The following is a 17,085-nucleotide window of genomic DNA, read 5'->3' as shown; positions in this document are numbered from 1 at the left end:
AAGAGTTTTTTTGGGATATCAGCCAATGTTAATTATATCATAAACTTCTTTACGAGGGACACAGGTGTACAAGCGGTCTCCAGGTAAAACATGTCGAATGCCCACCCGTGAGCACGCGGGCCGGTAATGTTGTTACGGAGTGACCCACCGGTGGGGCGTGCGGTCTTTAAAGTGTTAACACAATATCAGTTTAAGAGAGGCGAACTCAGCTGCCAGCTTAAAATAACATACTTTGAAACACGAAAACTGGGGACTAGGAGATGTCCGGCGTTTGTGAGAGGTTCAATTTCACTATATCAAAATTAGAACCTCACTTATATATGTATGTACTATATTAGAAGTAGTGGGAGGAAAACATACTAAATCAATATATTTACTATGAAATGACATTCTCATTGACACTACACATAAAACACGTATAAAATATATTGAAACTAGTTCCATTTTACCGAAAGGACAAACACGTATCACAAACTTGTTTTTCAGGCACCGATCGCAGAAATACACAAGTGCACTGCCATAACTTCACAACCAGTTCACTTAGCTACAATCTGCGCGGCCAGTCGGAAGTAAGTGGAGAAATATAATTACATAAATTCATAGTGTGGGCAAAAATTAATAAATATAAAAAAGTTTAATATAAATGCACAAAGAGCGGACAACTAATAAAACACGAAATTCAGCAATTTATTTAGTGGAATGAAATCCGTACGTTTAGAGCCTTCAAGGCATTTCTTTTGAAAATTGAAAGTTGTGAAATCCCAAAAAACACTCCTTCACATTTCTAACCCCGCATAATCAGAGTCTCAGCAAAGAAAGATCGCAATTTACGTATGTTATGAGAAATACTGTTACTTCCTCGAAACTAAGCGGTCTAGAGCCAAAAAACTGTATGAAGTCATATTGAAATAAAAGCAAAAACAAAAATATTGGCGAACAGCGAGCTTGAATTTACTTTCACGCCAGCTGAAGATCATTCGAAGCCAACCAATGAACTCACAACAGTTGTAAGCTTGGCTACTGCAATTGGCATTGACTGCATATAGATGGAGCGCTGCTGAGAGTGAAGTTGAAGCCAAAGCTGCAGCCGGAGCCGGAGCCGGAGCACTACATCATCTGTTATCTGTTGTTGCTTTGCCAATTTGGTGCATAATATTATTAACTTTTACTATGAAGTTTATGTTATTTTATTTTGTTTTTTTATTGTCTTTGCTTTGTTATTGTTGGCTTTTGTCTGCTGGGAAACTAGTCCACAAGTTGAGTTGGTCAGTGGTTTTTCAAAATCGTAAACTCGTTTCAATACACGATTTACATTTTGACGTGTTGTGTGTGGAGGTACATTAATTAGCCACTGAGTAGTATTAACAATATAAAATGATTGATGACAATATTTTTAGCAAACTCTATAGCAAATTTTAAAAAACATAATAAAAACCGAGCAGTATCAGTGCGCCCCTTGTTTCAATTTTGAAAAGTTTTCAGAGAATACAATGAATGTAATCTATTAGAATGATTTATTTGCTTAAGTGGTTAACCGCCTTGAACTATATAGACACTACTGTTAATAAACTCCACAGAGATTTTGTTAAAGGATTGTAAGTGTAAGATTAAATGTTTATTTTTTACGTCTCTCTTACACTCTACTATAATCATTATAAGCGTTTCATTAACTACAACAACCTCTCTGCTTTAGAAGAAGCACAAAAACATTTTAAAAGAGACGAATAACATAATGAATCATGCGTACGTCATAAATGTAAATTTTATAAAAAGAGATAATGTATATGTAAATGTGGTTATATAGATATTGTGCTTGTAGACTGTTTCCCTGATATTGTAGAAATCTATTTGGTTCGCTGTGCTTGTAAATGCTGTAATTTCGATATAGTTGTGAGTAGTTTGCAGTCATAGATAAGAGACCTTGTGTTGCAGATCGGGTCGCTCATAATATCTCAAATATAGATACTAGAAATAGATATTTAAATGCTCTAATGTAAACTTACATAAATAATATAAGCTCACGTATGTTTGTTAGTTAAAGACTGATGCTTTCTTTTATAATCCCAGCCGATTTTGGGATTTCGGATATGATCTAATGTTAGCATCCATAAATTATTTAAGCTCCGCGACATGTCTTGGAATCTCTTATAGAAATAAAATAGGTCTAAATTGGACAGACCATTTAAATAATAAATATTAGTAAGCGTATGTCAAAAAAAAGTGACAGGGAGAAAAAGTGTGTTGGTCTGTTGATCGGGTACCCTCTGAATTGTTGGTTTTAAATTATAAATGGAAATTGATCATTCGTATGTAATTTCAAACCAATTAGGAAAGGACGTAGAGCAAAAATGCTGTAAAGTAGTGGATATTAAAATTATAGGTATGTAATACTTATAATAAAGTGGTTAAAAGCTCCAAGCAGTATCAGGTTTAGAGCGATTATATATCTTCTATAAGTTTAACAGATGAATTATATATTTATTTTTTAATAGTATGTAGGAGCAGCAAGTAGGATTGAATTAAAAGATGTTATTTTAGAAAAATCTAATAATGTTAACATAAAATTGGAAATATATATGAGTACAAAAAGTGACTGTTCATAGAATGATTTCTTTTAAAATAGATAGAATTTTTCATTTTGATAGTAATTTTATTAAAAAATTCACAAGTAATTTTTACTTTCAAAACTTTTCAACCAAACTGTGTTTTAAAATTTGCTCTTCTGTTTATGCAAAACACTGGGTCAGATAATGATAATTATGGTTAAACTATACCAATTGCTTTCATATCCGGTGTATGCTTTTGGATCTAGTCTCCTGTCACTTAGTTCAATAATAATCTTCTGTATGAAGTATTGAAATTTTATGCTAATATTGCGGGATTTGAGGAATGAATTTTAGCTCCACTGTTTAACATTTGTCAAAGCTAAGTGGCTGAGAGTACACCTGCGATAACGCTCCTTTGCACACTGCCATACTAATTCGTAAATTTTTGACTAAGAATAATACGAATACTACTGAACAAACACTGAATTCTCTTGATTTGGCTACTTGTGATTTTGTCCTGTTTGAACGAGTTTAGAAACTACTCCGGGGAAAGCGTTTCAGCAGTCAATAAGAAATAATAAAAAAATCGAAGACGGCTTTTATAGTACAAAAGTTCGAGCTTTGGATAAACACGTTTCGGTTAATAGAGAGTACTTCGACGGAGTTAATATCGATTATAACTTCTCTTTTAAACCTTCTAAATAAATTCTAGAAAGGAATTACCATCTTTGATTAAGATGGTATAGGTATATATACTGATTAATATTATTTAATTCAAAAGCATTTCAATTCATAGGCTGTTAGCTTGTTTAGTTATTCCTTATCTATATCCATTATGTTTTCACCCAAATCCAAGCTGAAAAATAGTGTAAACAGTTATTATTGGGGGTAGTTTGATGGTACTTAATATGTCGGAAACATATTGAGGTTCTCATTCTTAGTGTCAAGTTATCAACACTTCTTGAAAAGGTGGGATTTTGTCATTGTTAGATATCACAGTTTTTTTTTTGTTAACGTAAACTCTAAAAAGAAAATAAACAAAGAATTATCAATTATTGTGAAAACTTTGGCATGAGCGGTAAAGTTTATTGTTTTGTTTCAAAACTTGAAAGATTTGGATATGGTCGTTAAACGCAGCCGCGTGAAATTGAGATAAGTGCGAATTGCGGCTCATAGCGCACACCTGAAGTCTATCTATCTGTGCACTCTTGGCCAGAAGCGATGAGAAGAGCGTGCATGAGCTGGTATCAAGTCAGTAAACTATGCCACAAAGCGAGTTTGCGAATTTATTTTGAATTTTTCAAATATTTTTGTTTTTGGGACTTGCTCGCATCGCAGCTGACTTGGCTTAAGACAAAATCCATCGAGTTCAGTTGTTTACAAATCGTCAACCGAGCTACTGCGCATGCACGGTCAAGTGAACGCGCGAATAGTGAAGCGTTTTTGCTCTGAAATAGCAGAGTCCGTCAGATATTTTAGAGTTTGATTGGAAAATGATTAAATAAAAAAAAAAATATATATATGAAAAAATTATCATTAAGCGAAATTGGTTCGAACTTTTGAGAGTTGTTAATTTGTGTAAGGTCAGTGCGACCTTAAGACACTGCAGCGTTAGATACAAATCCATGTTACACTAAACAATCACAAATTTAATTAAATTGAATAATTTATATATAACGAAAAATATTTAATTTATAAATGCAAATCAAGTTTAAAAGTGCAGATATAATTAATTGACAAAAAAAAAAATATAAACGAATTTGCAGAAATGAAAGTACAGCAATTGCTGTCCACCGCCAATGTTTTTATTGTTGTTTTTGTAGTTTATGCAACAGCTTCAGCGGTTGAGAGCGATGAAGACCGGCAAGTACTGCAATTTGGCGCAAAATCTGTGCCGCAGGAAGGTGTTTTGAGTCCTGCACAAAATAAAAAAACCAAATCTTCCTCAACGAACAGAAATGGCCGCCGCTACGAGGCTTCACGTGACAAAGCAACTCTACAAAATGTTGCATCATACGAGGTTCCTGCTGTAAACAAAAGCATGACTGCCCGTAAAAGTCAGCGGCAACGATCACGCGATTCTCCAACTGCAACTAATTTCCATACACCGCAAACTGCAGATACTCTGCTATTTGGACAAATGCCAAACAAACCGTTGATTAACGACGATGATGTTCCCTCAACTGCTGCTGCTGCTGCTGTATCGGCCAGTAAGAAACCACAGAGTCAGCGGGAACGCGGTTCAAGTCGTGCACGTGAAAAAATTTCAAACAGTAGAATAACTGGCAAATCTGCTTATGAAGCTCAAAGTTCCAAATCTAAGAAATTGAACCCCAAAGTAGCAACTGCATCTTCGACATCAACGTCAACCTCATCGTCGACGTCTACAACTACAACTACAACAACAAGTAAGTATTATATATGTGTCTAATTATTAAGTACCAGAGGAGATAAAATCGCATAATTGTTTTTAATTTTTGTATTTCGAAATATTGGTTTTTATAAGATGTATGCATCTGAATTTATAATTAACTATGAAGAAGATTTATCGAGGAAGGCGGAATATGAAAGAGTAGAGAGGTTTAACTTAAAATTTGCAAATATTATGTCTTTAGGAATATTGCAAGTGATCTGTAATGGCTTGAAATGACGAAATGGTGACAAACGATTTATTAGAAGTCTATAGATAACGAAAAGGATTGATATGTTTTTCATCAATCTCTGTCCGTTCTGATAGCATGGTGCGTGTGAACTAGAGCTATCGTTATAAAGGTTCTAGACTTAAATTTCACAAAAATCTAGTCTAAAAAACAATTTTTAGAGTATGGTAGTCCTGTTTATGTTAAAAAATAGAGCTTCAAACACTGCTCGCAAAAATTCCAAGAACAAAATTTACATAGAGTCTTAACTCTATCTGATATCGTTAGAGACCAATAGGGCTATGTCTGGGTAGCGGTTAGCCAATTTTACTTAATAATTTCAGTCTTTGGGTTAATATGCTTTTATCAATAAGTCTGTAACTTTAATATTTTAGTGTTTCCTCAGTGTGTTGTGATGTTGTTTGGTTGATTGCACTGGTGGGTCAGCAGACTTCTTTTCACTTTCTATAGTTAGCGTTTTTTCTTAGTTTCACTACCATATTCCCCACAAGAAATCTTAAGATATGAAAGCAAGAGTAAAATGAAGTGAAAGGAAGAGGCGTGAAGAGTAAAAACTAAATCCATTCCATTGAATTTAGATAGAATTTCTCTCTGAAAAACTGTTAAAAAAGGTGCTTTCCCGAAAACCTGTTTTTCTGGAGGCCAAGACTGGGCATAGAAAATGCTTAATTATTTCTTTTTTCTGTCCCTTTCCACAATGTGGTGTTATGATGTGATGTGGTCTAAGAAATATTGTGTGTCTTTTGTAGTTATCAAGGTTACTGCAATTGTTGTTCTATATATAAGGTCTTTGAAATATCTATTGTTCGACGCAATAAATAAACTGAAAACTGTAGGGTTTCTGTTGAAGTTTGTAACCTTTTTCGATTTGGTTAAGTAGTGAGATATGCCTCTATATAAATCATACGTTTAACCCCGAAAGCAAGATGAAGTTGTTGCATGTCAAAGTTAACTTCTGACATTATCTTGATCAGTCTTACCTTACGTTAAGCCCAAAATTTAATCTTTTTACAAAGGTTTAAATAATTGTTTTAAAAATAATTTCAGCATTCAGTGTCATATAAAAACTCTATTTCAACACCTGCTAAATTATAATAAAAATCTCATTACAGAGCTTTTCGGTACAGGTTAGATTAAATTAATTTTTCTTTAAGCTAAAGAACATACTATATATTTAATATAAAGTAAGGTAATTTAGAATATATACTTGTAAAAGAATACGTATATATTTTTAATGTTTATGTTTCCTTGAAATAATTTATACGTTCTTATTCTCATGTTAAGACGTAACATTCATACATCAGATACATGCACTCGTGAAACAAACTAAGAAACTTAATAAAGACCAGCCTGCCTTGACTACTATGCGTTTAGCTGAGATGCAAATCTAGTCATTTTTGACCTGAATTTAGGAATTCTTATGATTTAAGAAACACCTATGCAGATTCTCATTCTCATTCTCATAATTCTTACATAAACTGGTTCCCATGTATTTGCTGTGCAAGGTGCAAATTGTCATGCGCCGCAGAAGTAATTACAAATTACTTTGCTGCGATATTCAAAGTTGAACACGTAGTTGTGCTTTTGTATCTCAACGAATTTCAGATACGATGATAAGTCCAAATAATAATAATGTTTTCGCATAGTAAAGCATTTCGTATAGTTAGGCGTTCAATAATAGCAATGTTCTTAGTCTTATATGTGCTTGACCGTATAATCAGGTTTAACAAATTGATTGCCTTTGCGATTGATTAATTTTGGTTTAGAATTGTATTGATATTGGCAGTATGGCTTTGTGAATGTGAATGACATTGAACTAGCTTGGTGTCCTAAATGGCTTAGTTGCGAATTTCAAAAAAAAATTACTAAGAATTAATTCTTTGTACAAGAATTTTAAGTTTAAATAAAAGCTTGGTACTCTCCACAAAAGGAATTGTATTCCAATATTTTCCATACTTGTAAGAAGATCTATGACTGCTTATGTCTAAGATTGGAAATAAATATTGAACGTATCAACTGTGAAATAGAATAAAAACTGTAAATATTATCACTTATGGTATATTAACAGTCATTTTCATGAAAATCTTTTAAAAATCCTTATTTAGAAATCTGAATACTTAAAAGTATACTAGACTAGAAGTTTATTAGAAGAAAGTGTATTAAGCAGTTGGTTGGCATCATAAAGAGTAAAGGTTGTACAGTTGTAGTTTATTGACAGAGACCCATAAAGCAATTAAGTTAAAGTTTAAACCTAAACCAGGTTGGTCAATTTTCAATATAAATCCATAATAAAAAAATTTAAAATTCTAGAGACCTTGTTCTAGAGAGTTTCTGTGATACGTGTATCTTGAGTCAAAAACTATCTGTCTTACTTTAGCTAATTTATTTTCTTTACGAACGTTGTGAAAGTTTTCATATCAGTTTCTTATAGTATCTCAGAATTCCCGAAGAAGAGTTCTTCAAGAATTATATCTTTTTACCCAAGTTGTACATCTATACACTAGGTTCTTCTTCATAATTCTCTTGGCAGAGACCACAAAGATAGTCAATTGTAATGCATATCCCTGTGTATGTGTGGCTTTTACTTACTTACTTACTTACTTAGTTGGCCATAACAACCCGTTACTGAGTTTCGGCTTGACACAGCATGTCTCCCCGTAACGCCTCTGTTACGTGAGCGCCTTCTCTAGTCTCATACATCAAGTTCAGATAGTGCTCCCTCAACTTGATCACTGCACCGAAGAAACGGTCTACCGCCATCTTCTTCCTCCAACTACTGCTTCAAACACCTTTTTCGCTGGAGCATCTTCATCCATTCACCCGACATGCCCAAGCCAGCGAAGCCGCTGGATGTGTGGCTTTTAGGCAACGAAAATTACAAGATAATTCTGAAGAGAACCGTACTCTTCAAGGTAATTAGTTTTTTAGTTCTAGATGGGCTTATGAATGACCAGTGTGGGTTAGTATTAACACAGGTGATCTCATTCTGCCATCTAATTAGTTATTTCTAACTCTATTAGTGCTTATTTAATACATTGAAGAATTGAGTAGAATTGAATATTGGCTGGATATTGGATTGATGTTTTAGAAATTGATGTCATATCATTGTTTACTACACTTTATCGGCCAAATATAAAAATATTAAAAATATGATTTTTAATAGTAATAAATAATTATAATAAATAATTATAATAAATAATATTATAAAAAATAAAAATAAAATTAATTTTTAATGTTAAATATATTCTATGGGAGTCTTCTTTTGTTTTCTATGTGAATTTTTTTCTTATTTTTGTTGTTGTTGTTGATGTTGCTTTTATTGTTGTTGTAATGTATGTAAACGTGTATGCATAACTATGTATGTTAGTAAATATTTAAACCGCTAAAAATAAAAATAATTTACTTTTGTTGTTGTTGTTGTTGTATGAAATAATTGATGAAATTAAAAGTTTAATTTATCTAATTGATATTTAAAATGAATGTTATTAAGTCATAATAATGTGTTTAAAATCTGTGTAAAAAACTAAGCGACTTTAAAAATCCATCAGCTCTATAACTATTATTATTATATTGTATATATAATGAAATATGGAAATGATTGACAATTGCGTGTTTGAGGTGAATGTATCTAACAATTTACAATTTCCCACATCATTTTCGATGATTAGTCTTTTCTTTAGTTTGCATTGAGTTATTTCAGTTTGTGGTAATCAATTGAGTTTTATGGAGTAAAAATTTTAATTTTTCTCCTCCCCCTTCTACTCTTTCTTTATATTAGATTTTTTTAAAAAATTAACAAATTCAATGTGAATTAGAACGTGAAGTTTTCAATGCATTTTAATTTATGGAGAGTCACTACTCCACTTCACTTTTACACTTCGCCAGTAAAAAATTTAATTAAAAAGTGAAATAAATTATATATTAAAGGGTTTTTTCTTTTATTTAACATGTTTCAGTTTTATTTGACTTTTATTGTATTTTTGGCATAAAATGGTGTAAAAATTATTACGATTTTTTACTCGTTTTCATTGATGTTGCAAGTCTATTTTGTCAAATTATGACCAAACAAAGTGTTGCGATCAGTGGACTGTGCGTCACGATTTAAAATTAAATAAATTAACAATAAAAACAAAAAAAAAATAAATAATATTAACAAGAGATAATATAAAACAAAACACTCTTTAAAAGACGTGTATAAAAATAACCATTAATGCAGAAGATGGTAGAGTTTGGTGGCTTCACAATAATATAATAGTAAGTAAGTATAGTCTCTCATTTGTCTAGGTACTAAGTCTACCTTTTTTCTCTCTCCCCTGATTATTGGAGTGAAGTTTTCATAATGCTGTGGAAATCTTCTCCATTCATTCCTAAGAGGTGGTTTAGTGGCTTCAAGTCTCTAATTTGTCTTAATATATCTATCAATTAGTTTTTCCTTTGTTTACAACAGTTTACAATAATTCATTATAATAATAATAATGTAGTTAATAATGCAGTTAAAAGCAAAAGCAAAAACAAATATACATACCATATGAAATAAATAATTATAAACAAAACAGACCACCGACGAGGTCAATAGATAAAGGCACGAGCTATACACGACAATATTCGTTTATTTCTATAATATTTAAAGTTTTTTTTTAAATCTACTAAATTAAACTAAAGTAAATTAAATTAAAATTGTATATTAAAAAATCTTTAATGTATTTCATAAGAATAATTAAACATCAATAATTTTGATGATTAAACAATGTCAATGAACAGATTTTTCTTGAGCATATTTTAATAGTCTGAATGTAAGGTCCAAGAAACTCATTAATAACCAACTTTTGCACTTCTCATGAACTTGACGCCCATTTGACTAATGTTTTTTTACATTTATAATTGCTTTTGTTTATTATTTAAAAAGATATAGTTTTATTAACTAGTATTAATATTATTAACTAGTAGACTTTGAAATTAGTTTGATTGTATTTTAGTTTTAAATAACCTTTAACGCTAGGGTACTTGATCCATATAAAGAAGTATTGTTGGATATAAAAGAGTCTTTTTAAAGACTGTTTTTTATTTTAATAAAGATAATATTTTTAAAATTCTTAAGAATAGAATTAAATATTAAAGCTCGTAACTCTGTAAAATTTAGTTTGTTTAAACTCAAATGGTATTAGAATTACATTTTCATGATATTCAGTAATGTTTATCATAATGTGATAATATTATATTATATGTTATTATTCTGTGATTCTAGAGACACTGAATTTATTTTTTGAGATTTATCACGGTGGTTAATGTTGGCTTGATGTCATTCCAGATGAATTTCATCTTCCAAAATCTACTGATCTACTGATTTAATCAATTTTTAAAGCGCTTTTAAAAGTATCTTAAAAATCGGTTTTAATTTGCAGATTTGTTCCAGTATATATAGGTTTCACATACATATTACACTAGTAGGTTAATTTAACATTTCATTCAGTGTGTCACAGAGATATCCATACACCCCACCTTGAGATAATCCACATCATCTGATGTATATGAATACAAGCTGATTGTTTTTTAATGTCTACTACAACTTGCGCTGGAGAGACATTCTAATAAAATATTTTTTTAAACCTTTTTTGTGGTGACTACCACTTAAGGTTTTTAAAATTTTCCCATGACCCCTTTAAGTGATAATTAAAGGACGTTCGAAGAGGTAAACACATAAGAGAAAACTTGATTGTATTTGTTATCCTTCAATTTTTTCATAAATAATCCTTTTTTCTTGCTTATACTCTACTGGTTATTATTGCTTGTGAGAAATTTCTTGAGATTTCTTGCTCACCATCTCTCTTGAACTGTAAAGTGAATGCGCGTGTAGCGCCATATAAAAACCATTTAAGGCCGGCAACTGTAGTGTAGTGTGCGCTGGAATAAACCTAAATCGATCCATTAAATTCTTTTCTTTAATCGGAAAATTTATATTTCAAGAAAATGATATACGTCTTTCGATAGCAAATCAAGTGAATGCAGAAAGTGGTTGATCCTACAGAATACTTATATTATAATTGCCAATAGATGGCCTCATTGCAAATACCTATTTGTATTAAAGTATGGTAAATGATGCTCAAAATTAGTATAAAGTTAAATTATTTATTTATATGCATTTTTGTATGCTTGAATAAAATCCATTCTTAAAAAAAAATGTTGGAAATTTTACATATAATACTTGTTATTTTTTGTATTTACTAAGAAATGTGATAAATACAGCAATAAATATATTTATTATTCCATTGTAAAGATATTAATTTTCAAAGCCATTTAGGATTTAAAACCGTTTCAACAAAATAGCAATAAATTTAAGTTAAAAAAATGTTATATATAATGTACGTAATACCATTAGTAGTATATAGGTATTTATAGAGAAATCTAACCACATTTATTACATTAAATCTGTAAAAATACTAAGGACTTCTGCAGTAAAATAAAAAACGATAATAGATTTTGATTATCATTCAATCTTTAGTGTTTGATTGAAGCTTGATTTCACAATCGTGGGTTAATTTTATTTTATTATTATTAATATATCTAAAAATAATTTTGTTTTTTTCCTAAAATTTAAACTAGGAGTGCTAACTAAATGAAAGAAAGACGTAGGCGTAGCTTGTTTAAAAATAAGAAAAAATTGCAGTTGTGGCTTCTTGTCTATGAACCATGTTTATAGGAAGTTATCTGCCTAGTTCAATTTCCAAATAATCATACATACAAAATTAAGTTTCTAATCGAAGAAGGTTTTGGTAAAAAAGGTGTAATATTTCTTTACAAGCCAAGTCAAGAGCGATATTGAATTCAAAGAGCCAACTGAATATATGTTGTATCACTGTTTAGGCTTATCCATGCCTTAGGTTATGAGGGGTGCCATACTTTAATGAACTTAACAATATAGTCAACATAAAAATTAACTAAACACAATACATTTAGCTGTGTCTAAAATGCTGAACCGTTTTCCCAAAACAATGAGCAAGGTTTGATTCTCCTTTTACTTTCCTGATCAAAGGTTAGTCATACAAAAGTCATTTAAAAGATGATTAAAGTGACTTATTAGAATTTGCTATTAACTTCTCAATCGAAATCAAAGTTGGGAACTTACAAAGAATCTTACTACATGTCATATTCCCTTCTAGCAGGAATCGATATTTAACCGAATATTCTGCTTCTGACAGAGATATAAATAGAATTGTTCCAAAGAATGTGACTAGAAGTCTCATCTTAATCTAGTTAGAAAGGATATTTCAAAGCGCAGGTAATAATTGTTAACTTGGGCTAAAATATAAATTATATATATTAACTCTTAGCATCAATATATATACTAAGGTACTAACTACTGGTGAGCCATACATAGTTTATTTTATTTTATATTAATTGACAAATTTTTCGTAGTTATTTTTTACATATTTCGAAATGTATTTTTGTGTAAGTTTACAGTTCCTTCGATAAATTAAAAGTGCAACATAATAATGCTTATTATACATACATACTAAATTGCATAAAATACTGCATACTTGTGTATTGTGATTTTATAATGAATATTTTGGATGCAATGACTGTCTATCTGTCAGTCAGCCTTCATATCTGCAGCTGCCTTGCGTCTTTATTGCATTCAGAAAAGACAACTTCCAGCTCGAAGTGACATAGTTACGATGTATCTCAAGACTCTTGCATGTTAATTTTTTTTTTTTGTTATTTGAATAAAAAAAAATATTTTGATGTGATATTTTTAAAAACAAAAGTTATTGTGTTGTAAATTTGTTCATAAACAATTATGTATACATAATTGCATATATAGAAAATCTTTCGAAAAGCTCTTACAATCCAACTTGCTTCCATATTTCTTACTTACTGGCAGTCAATGTTTAATATGAAATTATACAGGGTGTCTGAAGTATGAGTACAACTTGTGCCTCTTAATGATGATTATTTGGCATTGCTTTAATTTAATATAAGGTCAAAATATAAAGTATATGAAATAATGAGCATGCAGAGTTTCTGTACTATTCACTTTATTGTGACTTAATAGTATTCTCAGTTTATTAAGATATGTATTTGCAAAGCGATGAAGAAAACCACGTATCCTTAGTCAACACTAAAACAAGAACTGATTTACCATAGCTATATTTGTATTGTTTGATTATTTGCATCCCTGTTTCTTTAAGTCGCTATTTGTATATTTGTATATCCATTGGTCTACTCGTTTCTCTATCTATTTGTCTATCAATCATATCCATCTGTCTATTCGATTCTCTATCTATTTGTCTATCCATCTGCCTATTTATTTGTCTTTCCATTTGTCTATCCGTTTATCTATCTTTTGTCTATCTAGTCTATGTGTCTATTTATCTGCCTGAACACAATTTTCCGTAGCGATCCACGTAGATCAATTTGATGAATAAATGATATTCGTATATTTAAGCAATGATTGATCATGGACCACTAATACTAGATAAGTGTAAAATATCTATTATATATATAAATATATAATGCTATGTTATTTCAAATTAAAGAAATTTTTATTTTAAATTTATCTGAACCAAATTTTGGAATGTAAATAGTAAGAGAAAAATTTATAATATAATTATCTGTGTGGACGGCATTTTAACTTTATTACAATCAATACTAACATTTTCTCTTTACTTATTTTCAAATATAAAATTAGTATTCACTTATAATAAACAAAAGCACAAATAAACGAATAAGTATCACAATAGACAGATCTTGTCACATTATCTGTTGATTTTAATAGGTGTCGATATATTCATAACACAAATATATAGGTGAACAACTATGATAGATTGGGTGAAAATTCTGCTATTTAATGTCACATTTAGGTGCTCAACTATGTACTGCTCAGGGAAAAATTCTACATAAGGGTTATCCGATCCCGCTTTTTTACCATATAATTCATATATGATTCATATATTACATAGAGGTGGTGGATATGTGGAATGTAATGGAGACAAATTAGAATTCAGAGAATTAAGTCCTAATCGATACCCGATAGAGTTGCCTCATTGTAATATACCGTTGAGATGAAATAGGTATATGCAGTGTCTGTTTAAATGAAAAGTGTCTCTCTTTGTACGAAACTGCGTGCTGTGAAGATATTTTGTTGGAAGTATCTTCCAGTTTGCGCAAACAGAAAGAAGTAAGAGGAATTAGATTTTAAACTTCCATTTGCTTTTCTCTAAACAACTAAAATGTTTTTGAAAATCTTAAAAGCACGTCTACCGTAATAATAGTTTTAAAAAAATATTATTAAATATTTTTACGAAAAGACCCTGTATACAGGCAAATTGAGGAAATATTTTTTCACAACTTTAAGCCGCATATAATCAAGACGCACTCAACAGTGGTCAGTTAGTGGTTCCCGCTGCTTTAATTAGTTTTCTTCTGCACTTACTTATTGGTCAGTTACTTTTGAGCTAAGCAGATGCGCTATTATTTTCGTTTTTATTTGAGGTATTTAAAATTAATGAAAATGTAATTAAAATGCTAGTGTGTAATAGCTAAATACTTAATGAAACTAGGTTAGTTAGGTTACTTTATATGCCTAGCAAACACTTACATATAATTACCTAATAAATTACTAAATAAAATCAGGGAAGTTACCGGTCGGAAAGCGCAATCTACAAAATTTGGGCAACCAAGTCTTATAGGTTTAAAAATTTTTCTATTGTAGAAGACAAGTTCATTGGTTTTATATATATATTTTTTTTCAAGTTTACTTTTGTAATATATATAATTACTGCTTTGTATATTTTTAATATAATACCTAACACATAATTACCTAAAACAAATATTAATATTAATTTTCCTACATATTTCAGCACCTCAACCAAATATCTTTGGTAATTTTGCACAAAATAATCCATTTAATATATTTTCACGTGATTTTTGGAATTTTGGGCAAACGACGACCACAACTTCTCCTCCTCAAGTAATCAGTAAAAGGCCACCAAAAAAATATATACGTACACCACCTGTTGCTACTTCAAAAGATGATAAGAATCTGAGCTATCAGAAAATTAAAGCGCCAAACATAAAACCAACTGTAGCCACTACCACAAAAACGCCAAAAAAGGACAATTCCGATGTTCCGTTTCGGATTGCATTGCCTACACTAACATTTGCCAATCCACAATCACAAAAAATAGATCCCGAGAAGGAAAAAGAGAAACGTGCAACACTTGAGAGTCTACGTTCACGCTTCAATTGTCCACGAGAAAGTGAAGTACGCTTCCAGCTATTTCCTAAAATCTGTAATAACGATAAGGACTGCAGTGTCTGGAATAGACAAGAGTTATGTTGCGATATTTTTGGATCAAAAAGTTGTGTCTCAGGTATGCAGAAACCCTTAGAAGAAAGTTCTCATGCACGTAAGTAACTTTAATTTCAATTACCATATTTATGCATTTCTTTATTTATAAATAAAATAATTCCATTTGCAGCCATATTGGGTATCATACCACGTAAATGCCCCACTCGTCCTCTAGCTGAATTATGGTGGTCCGTGCAAGAATGTCAAACCGATATGGATTGTTGGCCGCGTGTATGTTGCCCAGATGGACAGAAACGTTATTGTCGAACTTCACAACCTGAATTAGAGATTGCACCCGTACCGGTTAAACGTTCTTTCAATTACTGTAAGTAGTTTGCAGTGCTTATTAGATGACTAAGAATTAGATTTTATTGTGAACTCTTTCTTTGACAGTGTCAGAATATCTTGAATGTACACCACCGCCACCACCGATATTTGATTTACATCCTAAAGCTTGCACGTCTACTTTGGACTGTTTTCCGAATGTTTGCTGTCAAGAGGCTGGCCTACGTCACTGTCGACCCCCAAAGAAATCTGTGCTTACTTTAATGGCCAATTTCTTGAATGTTGGCTTTGTACAGCGATTGGCCCAAAATATTGTAATTAAGTGATATTGTTCTAATTATTTTTTTAAAACCTAATTATTAAAAAGTGGATATGTTACTATTTGTATACTGTTTGTTAGTCGTCTGTAAATGAACTTATCTTGTTATGATTTGTATATATTGAAAAATTCGGTGATATATATTTAATGCTTTGCTCAAATTCTGTAAATATTTATTAAAAAAAAAAATAGAAAATTAAATATATAAGTACATTTTTATAAATATATATACATATGCGTAGTTTGATATGATATTATATATATGTATTGTAGTTAACTAAGTCTTAGTAATATAATTTGTGGTTTTAAGCAAATGTCGCAATTAAGAATTAGCACAATAGGTCACCTGAGTTGCAGTGCATTGTTTTCCATGTAATGATAAATATAATATATAATAAATATAATAATTTGATGTACTTTGTACATAAAAATTTGTGCCAGTTTAAAAGTCAGACAGAGTATTGCAGATTCCAAACAATACCAAAGCATCTATATGTAATACTTTTCTCAATATATCTAATCTACATTAAGAATATCTTTGCGACAGTTAGTTCGAAGAGTTAGTAATAAACATAATCATATTATTATTTAAGAATAATAAGTAGAGTCACCTAATCTCTAATCATTTTTTAGATTACAAGTACCAAGGGTTGAATCGTACCCTGCCAAATTTGAAGCTCAGAATCAGTATTCATTAGCTAACTGATGAATGAAATTTATTGAAATTTATTCAAATATTTTATTTTAATATTTATGAGTTTTATATTAAAATTGCAAAAGGTTGCATTTTATTAAATGTTGTAAAACAGTTATTCATGGTTCAATAGACATTGGTCATTTAAAAGGTTTAATTGTTTCTGTTGTTTATATTAAACGTTTGTAACTTCATTATTGGTATTATTGCCACGCTCGATATTTTTTATAAAA

General features: G+C 30.7%; 2 protein-coding genes across 2 annotated transcripts in view; both read left to right on the top strand.

Moving 5' to 3' along the window:
• LOC119676703 (cadherin-86C-like) overlaps positions 1 to 17,085 on the top strand; it is a 373,671-nt gene that overhangs the window by 32,657 nt on the left and 323,929 nt on the right. The gene's annotated exons all lie outside the window — the stretch shown is intronic.
• On the top strand, positions 4,315 to 16,287 carry LOC119676711. Its single transcript, XM_038087967.1, has 4 exons — positions 4,315 to 4,954; positions 15,064 to 15,612; positions 15,685 to 15,879; positions 15,948 to 16,287. The coding sequence occupies exons 1-4, from the start codon at positions 4,315 to 4,317 to the stop codon at positions 16,163 to 16,165; spliced, it is 1,602 nt and encodes a 533-aa protein (XP_037943895.1). The 3' UTR covers positions 16,166 to 16,287.

The sequence above is a fragment of the Teleopsis dalmanni genome, chromosome 2 (assembly GCF_002237135.1).
Source record: "Teleopsis dalmanni isolate 2A chromosome 2, ASM223713v2, whole genome shotgun sequence".
NCBI classification, from domain to species: domain Eukaryota; kingdom Metazoa; phylum Arthropoda; class Insecta; order Diptera; family Diopsidae; genus Teleopsis; species Teleopsis dalmanni.
The sequence above is the reverse complement of the archived record's forward strand: the minus strand, read 5'-3'. Positions and strand labels throughout refer to the sequence as shown.